Genomic DNA, 16,032 nt, shown 5'->3' on the forward strand with positions numbered 1-16,032 from the left:
GAGATTGAAGGATCTTGAATCTTGTTGCCTTGCTCTTGATACCAATTTGTTGGTGCATCAATGTATAGAATAAGAAAGAAAGAAAAAGTGAAAGTGCAGAAAAGTTGAATTAGAAGCAGTGAGTGAATGAGTGAATGATGTTGGAAATGAATGATGAATTGCTTGGGATTTTACAGAGAAAAAAAATGAAGAAGAATGAAGAAGTTTCTATTAATGGAATGTTGCATTTGAATGTTAGTTAGTTAAGGCTATTTATAGAAAGTCCTCAAAACTAACTTAACAGATTTTTGAATCACAACTTCTTAACAATGTGAGCATTATTTTATGAAATTATTTACACACTACATTAAGGTTACATTTAAAACTTTATTTCAGTGGAAAAAATCGTAATATTATCTATTTTAAGGTAAAGTTTAAATGTAATTTTTGCCACATTTTTCTACAATGTTCCAAAACAGTACCTTTAAGATAAATGTTATAAGGTAGTATTTTCTTATTTTTTATAAAAAAAGGTTAAAGCTATAGCCAACTTATTACCTATATTGTAAACCTATCTTATTTTTATAGAAAAAAAGGCCAACAATTTGTACCTCATCACCATGAGTTGTTTATTTTGAGATTGACTTATTTCTATATTGAAATATCAATTCTAATTTCACCCTCAAGTTTGACATTCTCACTCTTATCATTTTCTCTTATACAAACTTCATATTAAAAATGTGTTTCATGCTATTTTTAAATGTTAATATTAATTTTATTTTTATCTTTGTAGATTTTCTCATTAAATAATAAGAATTAAAAAATTATAATATATACTTATATATTAAAAAAAATCTATTTTAAAAATATGTAAAAAAACAATCAAAATAATAAGACCATAAATAAATAAACCAACGGACGTTGGTTCAAGTGGTACACGTTTGGTTCCCCTTAAGCAATGTTTTGGGTTAGAGTCTTGTAGATGGAAAAAATGTCAACTGAGAGATTGTCTCTAGTACGATAATACCTGCGGGAAACCAAAAAAAATACCATAAACAATAAACTTTCAACTTTAACCTAAATGAAATATATTAGCTTATATTCAATAATTTCAGATAAGATAAAACAAATTAAATTTTTAATAAATATCTCATAATTTATACACTAAATCTCAAAACATAATATATATATCGAAGACATGTTTAATAGGTGGATTACAATACTTTAACACTGTTGTTTTCTTTTGAAGCCCAACATTTTCTTTCGTTTATGGAGAGCCCAAACATTGTTATTCCCAAATTCTACGTCCTTTTCAAGCCCATTTGATCATTCATTTAGATTAGGTTTTATTGTTTCTATATAAATAGCAGAGACAAACCCTTTTCCTAGTAACACACACTGAGCTAAAACCCTAGCTGCTTGAGCCAACATTCTATGATTCTGTGCTTCTTTGAAACATCTTGTATGTTTTCCACTACCCCATCAACTCAATTTTTTATTTCATCCATTTTTTTGCAATTGTCGCTTTTGATAGGCGTTGCGTTCCTCTGTTACCAGTGCAGAAGAACGTGTCAACGAAAGCGTAAATTTACTTCCAACATCGCTTCTTTATGACATTCTTTTGTCTCAAACAGCTACGTATACCATCGTAGTTTGTTTTTTGTCATGTTGTGAAATTCATTTATGTTTTCTGTTAAATATTTTTAGATTAGTTGCTTCTTATGGTGAACTCCCTTTTATTTTAAAGTAGGGGTTGTTCTAGTTTCCGAAGCATATAGAAATATCAAATAACCAGTTTTAAACAGCGTTGTGTAATCTTTTATATCTTACACTATGCTACCTGTCTACTGGTACAATTCACTTATTGTATTCTAATTAAATTCTTAAATTCAGAACCATAAAATGAGAATTTAAGAATTTTTGTTCTAATTAAACTTAAACCTGATGTTGTTGATAATCTTGTTACTGAATATTTTGTTTTATTTTATCGGTATTTGCTTAATACAGTAAAACTGGCACAATATATTCGAAAGTAACATTTCATAAAGTCATGTTTATTATCCACTTTTGTTAACAGATTCAGATGTATGCCGGTAAATATTCAATTAGTAAATATTCAATTGTTTATATATTTGGTCTCATTTTACAAATGTTGTGTTTAATGTTTCTGTATTAAAAATGAAAATCGAATGCTTAAACCTTTGTTATTCATCTTCAGGTTGATTTTGACTGATAATTGGTCACTGAGGGATTAGTGAATAATACATAGAAATGAACAAACCACCACCTCCAAATGCATCATCAGTATTAAATGCAGCTTCAATATTAAACGCAACATCAAAACCTGCTCCAACATTGAGTCCAACTCAAAAAAGGAAGCTTGCAACACCGAAAGAGTTGATAGCCCATTATGAATCTCAAGGGATGGAAACACAAGAAGCTTCAATTAAGGTCATAGAGGATCTTCAGAAGGCACTCTTCGGGGTTATTACTTCTGGTAGAGCCAAAAAGGATAAGCAGTTTGTTGAAACTAATAGAAAGGTTGACTCAGTTAACAACAGACTCACTATTCTTGCTATGAAGCTGGATTCTAAGCCTGGTTATGCAGAGACTTTTGCAATTGGACTTGCCTCTGGTGCTGCCCTTAAAGGATTTGGTGCTATTGTGCCTCATATTCTTCGGCCTCTAGCTCAGATATGGAGCTCTGTTACTAGTGCTACCAATGCTTCTCCACAATGACATTGTAATTTTTTATGTAAATTAAGATGAGATTTTGTTGTTAGTTCCACTAATCAAAACTGAGTTGAGTTTGACCATATAGTTGTGGATGGTTAGTTGTTGTGTTTGAAATTGAACAATGTTGAACATGCATTAATGAGTAAGAAATAAGAGAAAGAACCGAGAGCCTAGAATAGAATCCCTGATTCAATATTAACATTCACATGAATATACTTAGCATTGATGTTGTTCTATGGGTAAAAGGTTGCCAACGCTTATTACACGCTTACATGGTTAGATAAATGTACAATAATGTTTCTATTAAGGAAATTTATGTTGAGCTGAATGGTTTCGATATTGATCTCCTTCCACTATCAATAAGTTTGAACCATTGGCTTCCAGGGTCACATTTACTATCTCTACTCACGCATTTGCAAGCATTAGTCACAATGATGTTGCTGGCATCTACATCCAGGCAAACATTAGAACCGTCACTGACTTTCGCTGATAGTTGCAACTTGGAATCTGAGATCATTTCCCATTTGGAGTTAGGATCTGAGCATATCATACTAAGTTTTGCAGGCGCTCCTTCTTTCACTGCTTGTAGGCAGAAGTATGTACCCTTTATTGATAGTATCTTCTGTGGTGTGTATGTCCACCCATCAGAACTGGAGCAGGGACCCAAAGTTAATGGATCTAGAATTGATTTTCTTAGGACACAGAGACCCGTCAATGGATGGAAAATCTTTTTGTGTGGATTACCTTGTGTTATGCCTGGCCCTGCACACAGAATATAGTTGAAGCCTCATAGTAAGGATATCTTACACGCCACTAATGAAAAAAAACCCTATGCTTAATTGCTTGTATGTCTTGTGCATATTTTGTGTATGCACATCATTTCACATTATATCAGGTGGTAGAATCATAGTATATGCAAGAAAAAACATAATATGATATGATGTATGGGTAATTTTGGAGAAATTATTGTCAAGTCCCATACGATGTTGTCATGATCAATAACAACACAACAATTATTCATAATTATTAGGACCATGCAATAATTTATGGTAATCATGAGCGAATACCTCGAAACGGAAGCTGGAGAGCAGAGATCCTCTGTAAGAGACTAGTGTTTCTAACCTGGGTCCAGTCCCAATTGAGAATCCCATAAAACTCTTCCATACCTACAACCCCTTGTCTAAAGTAGTAACTACCAACTAGTGTCCACAAGGCGAAGTCCAAGTCAAGTTCAGCTGCCACTGCCATGAAGCAACTGAAGTACCTATTATCATTCACATTGGTACCTCTCAAGTCTATCCCAAATTCACTTACAAACAATGGCCATCCTTGGTCCACCAAGAAGCCAGAACTTCTCTTCATATTTCCAGCCACTTGTCCACACACTTGGTTTGGATTCCCTGATAACCAAGCTTGACCATCACTGAAACCATACCAATGTGTTTCAAATACTAGTTTTCCCTTGAATGACAGGTTCACTGGTCTATTCTTAATGAATGATAAGTCTTTGTCAAAACTTAGGCCAGACAAGATAACAAGAACATCTGGATTTGCTGCATGAACTGCTTCAGCTCCCTGTATCATGTACCTTCAGTTCACAACAACAAATCATCTGACACTTACACATTATTCAACCTGTGATTATAATATTGAGGTGATAAAAATACTATATAAATACAACAACGTGTTAATCTAGTAGTGTAAGACCCACTTATTACGTGTGCACCCCATAGCTAGGTAGTTATTACCTACCTGTACCAATCGTTGACATTCTGTCTAGGACCTCGAAGCTCATTTCTCAAGCTCATACCCACCACATTGCTTATTCCCTTGAAAGTGGTGGCCATCTTGGTGAGGCCTTGTATCCACAAGTTTGGGTCGAAGTACTGATCACCGAAGAACCCGTTTCCGTCGTTGTTACTGCAGCACCACCCTGGCCTGGTTATGTGGTTGTCCAAAATTACCATCACATTGTTGTCGCCGAGACTTTTTACCACGGCCTGAAGATAATTCAATTGTGTTAAAAGATGTCAAAGCAAGATAGAAATAAGTTGAATTATTATAAAAGGTTGTTTAATTTAAATTATTCAAATAACACCATTCAAAGTAATGGTAGAATATAGTATGAAGCTCATATCAATATTAAAGAAACCAAAGTAAAATGTGGGGCAGAATACTTAAAAATGCAAATACAATGATTTTACTCTTAAATAAAAATAGAATTTTTCCTTTCACATCAAAATAGGATATCATACTGAATCACTTAAAATTGAAGACATAGTATTCAATGTTATTTAACGACATTTTTAATGAAAAAAAAGAAGAAACAAAGGAAATATATAATATATGATTTGACTAGGACATGTCTAAAGATTACATATAAATATATAATCTTAATACCATATGTTTTTTCAATGAAGTTTAATAAAACAATATTATTTGTAATTTTGTATAAACTAACTTCTACAACTTTGTTGATAACATCCTTTTTGGTAATACAATAAAAATCTCACATCTCTCGTTCTTGCTAATTACTATTTGCCCCCTCATTTTTCGAACTTATCCCATTGTTTATGGAATTTGATACATCCAACAAAACTATTTGGCAGTTTAATAATCTATGATGATATATGTAATATTCATAAAATACAACAAAATAAAAATATGTGGTAACGTGTGATAAAGGTCATTTAAATCTATACTCCACTACCAGTAATACAATAGTCTTCTCAACTGCTATGAGATAAGCATGACCAAATAATAAGATCAAGTAAGATCTAAGAAGATAAGGATCATGGAGCAATTTGAATCACTCAAAGGATTACCTAATTAATCAAAACTTAGGAAAATAATTAACTACATAACATTTTTTTACCTGGAAAGCTTGGATGAGGGTAAGGTCAACGATGGAGGGGTTATTAGATTGGACCCCAGCAACAGATTCAATTAGACCAAGGCTCTGAAATGAGTCTCTAACAGTGAGAGAAGCATATGAGTCATTAGTAGCCAAGAAAATAGGCCAAGTGAGCCTAACACAGTTGAAACCCATGATCTTGATTCTATTGGAAATCACATCCACAGGCTGTTTGCTAAGTCCCTCAGCCACAACAGCATCAAGATGTGACACCCAATTCACACATGCTAGCTTCACCCTTTTTCCATCTTCATTCACTATCCACCTTGAATCTGTGTGAAGTGGAACACCCTTCACTTCTATTATGGCTTTGGAGAGTAATAATGTTGTTATTGTTATAAGTTGAAGCAAAGAACACGACCACTTACCCATTTCGTGTTTCTTTGGCAATAATATGATCATGATTTCTACACGGGGGAAGGCACGAATTTATAGTCATTCATGCGGCAAATTTAATATTGAAGCTTAAGTCACTTGTGTTCTTGAGTAATGTTGTTTTGTCTTCTAGATTTAAGGATAAGATATTTGTGTTCGTCATCATTAAATATTCAGCTTAAAAAGTACTATTTGTCATCAGTAAATTCTCCTTAAAAAAACAATTATTTTTTTGAGAAAAGATATATCAACCAATAGCATAAAATATATGTTATCTATTCATCATTCACTATTTATAATTAATCACCATTAATTCTTTAAAAAATAATACAAATGAATGATATATATAAATATTTACAATAACAAAAACAGTTCTAGGCTAGAATCATGACAAATGATAAGACTATTTTTTAACACTAAGATTTTAAAATACAAAAATAATATTTTAAATATATTAATGCAGGAAAAAAATAGCACATGTCTCCTTTCATCACTCCTTCTTCATATCAATACTAGTAAATACCAGAAATGAAATTTGTAAATCTTTTAGTTAAAACTGTATTCATGTGATTCATATATCAGATGTATAAGAGCATATATATATATATTTATTTATTGGAGAATATTAATTCTCATTCTTATTTGAGTTTACATATTATTTTATAATTTATTACACATATTCAAAAATTAAAAATAACCTTTAGTTTTTTTTCTTCACAATAACAAATATTATTTTATTCTTATTTGAGTTACTCAAACTTTTATATTTCATTTGAAAATTTTCTTATAAAAGAAAAAAACATAAGAATATTCTTAAGAAATAAGAATATCATTTTGACAAACGACTTAACAATACTTTTATTGCAATAAGAATATTAGCAGTATAACTACAAACGAGTCAAATTAGAGATCAACTCGATAAAGATTTGCTCAACTTGAAACTCGACTTGAATTGGATACGACTTATTTTTAGCTTAAGTTCAGCTCGATTAAAGTTTACAAACAGTTCTGTTCAGCTCAAATTGATTCATTTGAATAACATAAATAATTAATTCATTTTTTAAAAAAATATTGCACAAAATTATATATATAAATATAACAACAATAAACATAAAAATAATGCAGAGTCGCGATATAATAACAATAAACATAAAATATTTGTTTATATCTATTTAAATACAATATAATAATATATAAATATAAATATATGTATAGACATAAATATAAATATAATACACATGTATATATATATAATATATATATCGAACTAGCTCATGAACTAAATGAGTCAAATTATATCTAGCTTTAGTTCGATTGATTTATGTAAGAAGCTCAATTTTTAGTTCAAATTTAATTCATTTAATTTTTAAATCAAGTTTTTCGAACTAAATAACTATTGAGTTTTAAATGAATATTTAGTTAGTTTAATTTATTACTAACCTTAGCTTAAGAATGCATGGATGGATGCCGTCTATCCTTCTTACAATCATGACTACTATAAATTTTCAAAATATACTATCATTAATTCTTTACATTTGTCTTCAACCATAAAAGTTCACACAATGTATCTCAAATATTATGATGTAGGTTCATTCTACTGTTTTTTTATTCCTATATGTATCATCGTACTAGAAATAATCTTGTTCTAATCAGGAACATTTAGATACTATATAGGTGTGGGGCTAATTCTTTTAGCGAATATTTTTCCATCTATAAGACTTTAATCTGAGATATTGCTTAAGAGAAATCAAACATATACTATTATAACTAACATTATTTATCATAATCCTCATTGTGACTCGAGGGAAGATTAATTTTCTACTTTATCTTTTATCATAAAATTTCACATATCCTCACTTAACAAAAATCAACTGTATCATTTGTATTTCATATAATTAAGAGTTTTCATCATCCTATATGGAATGAACTAATTCATTTTAAGTATAAGATTACCTCTTCATATAAATATCATTCACATGAATCAAATACTTGATCTAATGTAATATCTAATAATTTAGAAATACTTACGCAACTAATACACCATATCATTATTGTATTGACATAGTTATTCACTTTTGATAATTCCTGAGAATAGTTCTCCATATTTATTTTTAACATATAAAATTACATGATTTGTCTCAAATATGTTAGAAGGAAAAATGTCAAATCAGTTATCAAATTCAAAATTAAACTACAAAATTCAACAACGAAAAAGCGAATCACAATTCACCATGTCATTCAAATAAATGCAGGACATGTAAACTCATGTGCCACACTTTAATTTAATTACATAAAACTAAAAAGGTAAAAAATTAATCGAGTTGGTAAAATACGGAAAACCTTATTCAAATCAATGCAGTACGAAAATGCTTAAACTAAATTTCCAATAATTTAATCTAAACTGGAAAATAAATAAAAAATCGGTAATCTAGTGGACATGTTACAAAAGAGTTTTGTCGTCCTTGTAGTCATATTGGATTTAATTCGAGATTAGCCAGCACTTTGACATATTCAAATAAAATATCAATAATTTATACCATAAAAGCTACATTTGAATTTTAGTATATGACAGGTTTAATTCAAACATTACTTAACTAATAAAGTGTTAGTTTAGCGGTATAAGGTTTCACTGGATTCTTAAAGTTAAGAGTTTGATAATTTTAATTCTCAGGAGCGATACATGTTAGAATAGTTACGAACCTCAAAATGAATTAGTTCCTACCCAGATAAAATTAATGTAATATAAAAAAAAGTCACCTACCTTAAATTGCCTCCACTTTAGTGCTTTGCTACTTCACTACTTTAGTGATGTTTCATCACTAACTCAATATTTACATTCGCTAGAGTTTTATCTATCAAACCTATAGTCTCTAGTTCCAAGCAAGTCTCTATTATCTATTCATTCTACTATGAGTTAATCTTATTCTGATTTGAGAAAATAAAATAATGTAATGACAATGTATAAGTCTTATATATTATTATTGTATCATCTATTATTTAATTATTATTGTCTTTTCAAAAAATTAAATTCAAATAAATAGTAAATGATATATAGAATATATATAAATTTTTAACATTAATACTATATAGATACTACACTCTTCTGATTTAAGCATTAACATCTTTCCATTAATCTCAAGAAGACTTAAAGCTAATTTTAATAGAGATTTATTATCCCAAATGATAATAAAACAAAAATAACAATAATAATATATATTTAAAAAAATTGATTGACATGTATTTATTGATACAAGACAGAAATTTGACAACATATCTTTTTTTCGTTTAATTTAAAATGGAATAATAAGTACCATTACTATCAAGGCTTTAGGATACCCTATTGATGAGTGGAGAATATATGTTTCAAAACTATGTACTCAATTATATATCATTCAATCAAGTTTTAACATTTTTTTACAAAAAATTGATTAGTGAGAAACAAGATAAAGTTATATGTAAAAAATTTATTATTTGTTAAAATTCTAGGAATGGAATATAATTAGAGACATTATTTTGGAAAGTGTGATCTACATTCCCTATCAACACGATGAATGGAGTGAAATTCATATGTCCTAAGTGTCCCTAAGCTTATATTGCCAAATAAGAATGAGTATTTTTTAATAACATAGTGAACTGAAATTTTTAAATAATATGACATTATATTATTGGCGAGACGGGGTTGGAGACATTAAATTGGGATGATCTTCATTCACAATGAATAATATCTTCTTGCATTAACTTTATTTATGTATAAAATACATCCTATTAATTTTGGAAAAATGCATTCCCTAATGTCACACTATACCTTGTTACTTATAAATTACACCACTCCATCATGATGTTCCGTGAAAGAAAAAAGTTTGGCTACGCTAGTGATTGAAAACAGCAACGCATTCATCAGAAATGCATTATATTCTGCATATAGTACTTAGAAGTGGCACGTACCGTGACTCAATCCACTTTGTTAGGTTGAAGCTTAATTAACACTTGAACTTATATGTGGTGTTAAGTTTTATGGAACCCATGATTGATCACGCAACCTATATATGATGACTTCATTTTAGAAAATGCCAACTTAAATCCTACGTGAACAATGCAACACTTCCAAGGAAATGGAAAAAAATGTGGCTATTGCTTCTTATTTTGGCATGTATAGGTATTATAGTATTGCTTCTACACTTCTAGATTGATTGGCTTCTAGATCATCTACTAAGGAGTAAGTTCTTGTTTCTCCTTTTGTTTTCAATAATAAACAAGTTATTTTATTATAAATAGAAAGATAGAAATGTCATAGTTGTTTTTTTGTTGCTTCTCCGAGAGTATCCTAACTCAGACATCATAGGCTTAAAAAGAGTGATCATCCGTTAACAATTTTGTTTGTTAAAAGAAAGCACAATAGTTTGGAACCGAAGAATTATTGGAATTGACAACAACCTAAATTATTACAAATATAAAATGGATGATAACTAATGACGAAACTGAAAGAGGAGATGTTAATGTTCTCTACAATGCTATTAGTTTCGATCCAAACATTTTGGATACGTGAGATTGGGTTTCATTTGCTTATACCTCATTGCACATTGCAAGTGCAGATGAAAATGAGGAAATCAATTATGAGCTATTTAGATTGAAACCTAGGCTTTCTAGAATTCTAAAAATTTCCTACTACACATAACACATTCATTGCATTGCACTATACAAAATATATATAAAAAATAAAGATAATTGAGTTGTGGTTCGTTTAAGATAACCACGACGTCAGCTTGGATTCGCTGAGGTTGTCAGCCTGGTGCGTTATAAAATTAAAAATTCACTACGCTAGGGTTACCATACCGTTCAACAACGCTTATTTTAGATGTATAATAGCGCTTTTGGGCACTTTCTTTTTTATTGTAGTAGTATATGATCATTACTAATAGTGCTTCACAAATGCTATTGTATTGATTATATATCACAGGGCAACACACAAAAAGCGCTGTCAGCATCAATACAACAACTCATCATCCACAAAGCGTTGTCATATAGTCTTATATAAACATCACATTTTATAGGTCTTATTAACAATGCTTATGATTGCGCTGTTGAAGTTCATATATTTAGCATCGCAATAACAGAAAAGCGTTGTTGTATTATTCATAAATTTTCTCAAACACTTTAATACAACATCGCATCACACACATAACGCTATTGTATTAATAATGTACAACAATGCGTTCTATAAAAAGCGATGTTGTAGTTATCATTTACAACAGCGCATGCTAAGGCTTCCCCTAGAATTCGCTGTTGATTTGTATAAATTAAAACATGCATATACATTTATTAGCAGAACATACATTCTCAACAACACAAATATTTATACATTCTGAACAACACAGACACATTAATACAAGCCAAAAGTTTGTTTTATTAAACATCAATACAATACAAAATACAAACAATGACTATCATGCCAATTATGTTTTGACAGATTACATAGTTACAAATAAAAAAATTACACAAATTACAAATAAAAAAATTTCACAAATTACAAAGAAACAATATTATACAAATTACAAACAATCAAAATTAAGCTATAATTATACAAAGGCTATTTGCATCTACTTTTTCCTTTTCTTTGATTGTTTTTGTCTTGTAGGGTCATCCTTGTTTGGAGGAGCATATTGATTTATCCAATGTCCTTCATTGTGATCATTTCTTGTATATAAATCATAATTCATAGTTGGTCCGCTCTCACACGACTGATATGTCCCAAAAAAAACTTCATCAATATCTTCATATTTTTGGTCATCAATATTATTGACAATTATTTTGTTAGTTAAAAGAATAATGGATCATTTCATATCAGCTGAGTCACTAACATAAAACTTGTGATGCTAGAATAAATGGCTCATCTTTATTTCATGGCCTATTAAGATCCACTTGCATGAACCCTAACTCATCAACTCGGAAGCCATTATTGTTATTAACCCAAATACAATAAAAAATTGACATCTGAAACATTGTGTAATCTAATTCTCATATGCGTTCAATCACTCCAAAGTATGACATGCTCGTATATAATGAGTTTCTATCTTTTGCACATGACATGTGCAAAGTTCGAGCAACAAGAGTCCACCACTATTTTGCATTTTACTTTCGTCTTCTTGTTTTTTGTATAAAATGTGAACTCATTAATGAGGTAATCAGTGTATGGTAAGACATGATGACTTGGATCATTGACTAACCATTTCAATTTTTCGGAAACCGAATGTGCATTTATATTCAACTCCTCATCAATGTAATTTTTAGCCACTTAATGAAACACTGATTATGCTCTTTGGAAATACAATTTTCATTCTTACTTGGGTAACACTTCCTTAGCATCTCCTTGTGTGTTTCAACATATGGCTAAACCTCGTCGGCATTATGTAAAACATATAGGTGCGCTTGCTTCAATTTAGTTCTTGTTATAGTCAATATTTCATTTCTAGTAATACTTTCACCAACTATTTTTTTTTGCATATCGACGCTTTGGAATGCCTATGAAATCTCTATCGGTAAGGTATTCAATACAAAAATCAAGAGCTTCTTCAACAACATATCGCTTGACAATACAACTCTCTAGTCTTCATCGGTTCTTCTCATACCCTTTTAATGTCTTCATTTAACGCTCAAAGGGGCACACTCATCTCATATAGGAAGGGTCACATAGTTGTGTCTCTCGAACAAGATGAATGCTTAGATGAACCATTATGTCAAAAAAGAAGGTGGGAAATACAGTTTGAGTTCACATAGAGTCAAAATAATTTGTCTTTGCAATACAGGTAATTTCTCAAGGTCAATCACTTTGCTACAAATTGCATGAAGAAGAAACATAACTTAGTTATGGTTCCTCAAACTTTTTTAGGTAGAATTGACCGTATTCTAATAGGCAAGAAATGCTCCATAAGTACATGACAATCATGAGACTTAAGACTTTTTAACTTGATGTCTTTCATTGATACGAGGTTCTGAATGTTCGAAGAGTACCCTTCTAGAACTTTAACACCATAAATAAATTTACAAAATTCCATTTTCTCATTCCTCGATAAAGTAGAAGTTGCTGGAAGTAGAGATGTATGGTTTCCCTTCATTATCAGCCTCAATTCCTTTCTTATTCCCATACTAACCAAGTCCGACATTGCATTCAAGTCATCTTTGGTCTTACTAGGGACATTGAGTAAGGTACCTAGGATACTTTCAAACACATTTTTTTCAATATGCATAACATCGAGGAAATGTCTTACATATAATGAACTTCAATATGACAATTCAAAAAAGAATGACCTTTTCTTCCACCCACTTGTTACAATTTCTTTTGCAAAAGGTTTACCAAAGTTAATATTCAAACCCTTTAGCTTTCGAAATAGTTGGTCACCTATCAACGGCAAAGGAGCATGACCTTCTTCATTATTTCCATCAAATGCTTTTCTCCATCATCGATAGTGATGATCTAAAGGCAAAATCTACGATGGCCAAGGAAGACATTATTCTTATAGTGTTCTAACCTCATTGAATGAGTATTGTCTTCACATACAGGGCATGTAAAATGTCATATTATACTATATCCATACATATTACCATATGCATGGAAATCACTGATTGTGCCGAACAACATAGCCATCAAGTTGAAGTTTTCTTCCATATACACATCATATACATTTATGCATGTCTCCTAAATTTGCTTCAAGTCTTCAATTAATGGAGTCAAATATATGTTTATGTCATTTCCTGGTTGTTTAGGTCCAGAAATTAACATAGATAACATCATATATTTGCGCTTCAAGTATAGAGAAGGAGGTAAGTTGTATATTATCAACATCACTGGCCATGTATTGTGGGAGAAACTTTGAACACAATGTGGGTTAATTCTAGCTGTTGACAATGCAAGGCGTAGATTTCTTGATTCTTGACCAAAACTAGGATAGTGGTCATCAATTTTTCTCCATTGAGGAGAATCTGCAAAATGCTGAAGCTTGCCATCTTTAATCATTTCTTCATCATATCATGTCAACTTCTTTGCACTTTTGACATTGCTAAACATACGCTTGAATCTTGCTTTGAAGGGAAAATACCATACAACTTTTTTGAGAATTGAGTCTTCCTTCTTATATCGTGATGCAGTACATTTAGGACAAAACTTTAATGAAGCATACTCATTAAAAAATAAGATGCAATCATTTTCACAAGCATGTATCCTAGTGTAGTCCATTTTGCATCATAGGTTCGAGAAGGGAGCATATTATCTTCCAGCAACATATCCTTCAGAAGTGCAAGCAAGTCGGTGAAACTCTTATCAGTCCATCCATTAACAGATTTCAACTTATACAACCTTGACACCGCTGCCATTTCCTCGAAACCATCGTCTTCATATGCATTTGTGTAGTTGTCTTTCATATGCATCTCATTATCACAATCCATAAAGTCTCTCATCTCACCATGTCTTGTCCAACATGTGTAACTTTGACCAATACTGTGACACACTAAATAAACTTTTAACTCATTTGGAGTAATTCGGTTTGAGTAACAACATCTTAAGCAATAACATACAATTCTATTAGGGTTTTCAACATTCTCAATTCCAAACCTAACAAATGATTTCACTCCTTTTTCATACTCATTCGTCAATCGATTGACACTCATCCATTTTCGATCCATTTTCTATTAAAAAAAATATAATAAGCATAAATCTCTAAAGCTTGGAGTTAAGCTCACCAAGCAGAGCAAATGTATTATTATGTAATTGAAAATGAGGAACTCTAACTCATAATGTAAGCTAAATGACTCGGAACTCGGAAACCCAACTCAATACAAGCTAAATGAGTGAAATCACTTTCACTCATTTATAAGGAAAATATTTATAACTCAATACAAGCTAAATATAATGTAATTAAAAAAGCAAATAACTATATGAAAAACTCACTTTCAATTCGATGTTGAATGCGTAAATGATGATTTTGAGGTTAAACGAGTGAAGGATTTTCGAAATTGGTGTTGAATGATTTTCGTGTGAAATGAATGAATGATTTTATGTGTTGAATGAGTGAATGATTTTGAGGTTCAATGATTTTCAAGGTTGATTTTGACAGTAAATGCATTTTGCTCCTGAGTAAATGAGTGTTGGGATTGCTGATGAATGTGTGAGTGGAGAAACATTTTAATTTTTTAGGGTATGATAGTATCTTCAACAACGCATACTTATGATGTCGTTGTCAATGATACAAAATCAACATCGCATAGTGAAGATGGTGCTGTCAATGATATATAATCAACAGCGCAACCTTAAGGAAACGCTATGGAAGAACTCCCCATTCAAATAATAAGAAGGTAAGTGTTCCACAGTGCAATCTTAAGGAAAATGAATATACGAACACAACTGAATTTATATATTGAACATTAATTACATTGAATTGAATTCCCTAAGCTACAATATGTGCTACAATCTATGCTACATTTATTGAATTACATTAATTACATAGACCAAATCATATACATTACATTGAATTCCCTAAGCTGCAATCTGTGCGAAACTAATCTACTATACATTTAGCTATGATTTGTCAACAGAAATAAGTACAAAATTTGATCATTATTCTCTAATCTGGTTGACTTCATCATCTGTATATGATTTGTCATCAATCTTGATTGCATCAGTTGGCCATTGCTAAATGATTTCCTTCATGAATTTCAGCACGTAATAGCTGCAATCTACCTGGTTTGTTTGGCAAGGTGTTTACAATTAAAATGAAGTAAACATATAAGTATAAGATTAGTTGGTCATTACACATATAATTGTTTGAGATGATTTGTGTTAATACTTTTATACGAGTCCACCTGATTTTGGGATTTGATATCTTGTTTGTAGCACGATTACAACTTTTGTAAACTCTCACTGCACTAAACAATAGAAGATGTACTTAATTACTAAACAAAAAATGAAAGTGAAAGTGTAACTAAAAATTTAAATAAGTAGTCCACTTACCTAGAAAACATCTCTTTCATAGCGGGAT

At 30.8% G+C, this 16,032-nt stretch overlaps 2 protein-coding genes across 2 annotated transcripts; one reads left to right on the forward strand and one right to left on the reverse strand.

Moving 5' to 3' along the window:
• Window positions 1,353–2,795, forward strand: LOC109362597. The gene is made up of 2 exons (XM_019608501.1): window positions 1,353–1,441; window positions 2,198–2,795. The coding sequence occupies exon 2, from the start codon at window positions 2,251–2,253 to the stop codon at window positions 2,716–2,718; it is 468 nt and encodes a 155-aa protein (XP_019464046.1). The 5' UTR covers window positions 1,353–1,441; window positions 2,198–2,250; the 3' UTR covers window positions 2,719–2,795.
• LOC109362596 lies at window positions 2,866–6,137 on the reverse strand. Its single transcript, XM_019608500.1, has 4 exons — window positions 5,591–6,137; window positions 4,468–4,715; window positions 3,783–4,303; window positions 2,866–3,477 (listed from the first exon to the last, which is right to left on the reverse strand). The coding sequence occupies exons 1-4, from the start codon at window positions 6,029–6,031 to the stop codon at window positions 3,029–3,031; spliced, it is 1,659 nt and encodes a 552-aa protein (XP_019464045.1). The 5' UTR covers window positions 6,032–6,137; the 3' UTR covers window positions 2,866–3,028.

The sequence above is a fragment of the Lupinus angustifolius genome, chromosome LG12, assembly GCF_001865875.1.
Source record: "Lupinus angustifolius cultivar Tanjil chromosome LG12, LupAngTanjil_v1.0, whole genome shotgun sequence".
Taxonomy (NCBI): Eukaryota; Viridiplantae; Streptophyta; class Magnoliopsida; order Fabales; family Fabaceae; genus Lupinus; species Lupinus angustifolius.

Bases quoted from the DNA above. Each gene is read 5' to 3' on its own strand.
- LOC109362597 (XM_019608501.1), top strand. From the start codon at position 2,251: ATGAACAAACCACCACCTCCAAATGCATCATCAGTATTAAATGCAGCT.
- LOC109362596 (XM_019608500.1), bottom strand. From the start codon at position 6,031: ATGATCATATTATTGCCAAAGAAACACGAAATGGGTAAGTGGTCGTGT. The intron at 4,716-5,590 runs GTAAAAAAATGT...AATTATCTTCAG, and splicing joins CCCTCATCCAAGCTTTCCAG to GCCGTGGTAAAAAGTCTCGG. The intron at 4,304-4,467 runs GTAGGTAATAAC...TGTGAACTGAAG, and splicing joins AATGTCAACGATTGGTACAG to GTACATGATACAGGGAGCTG.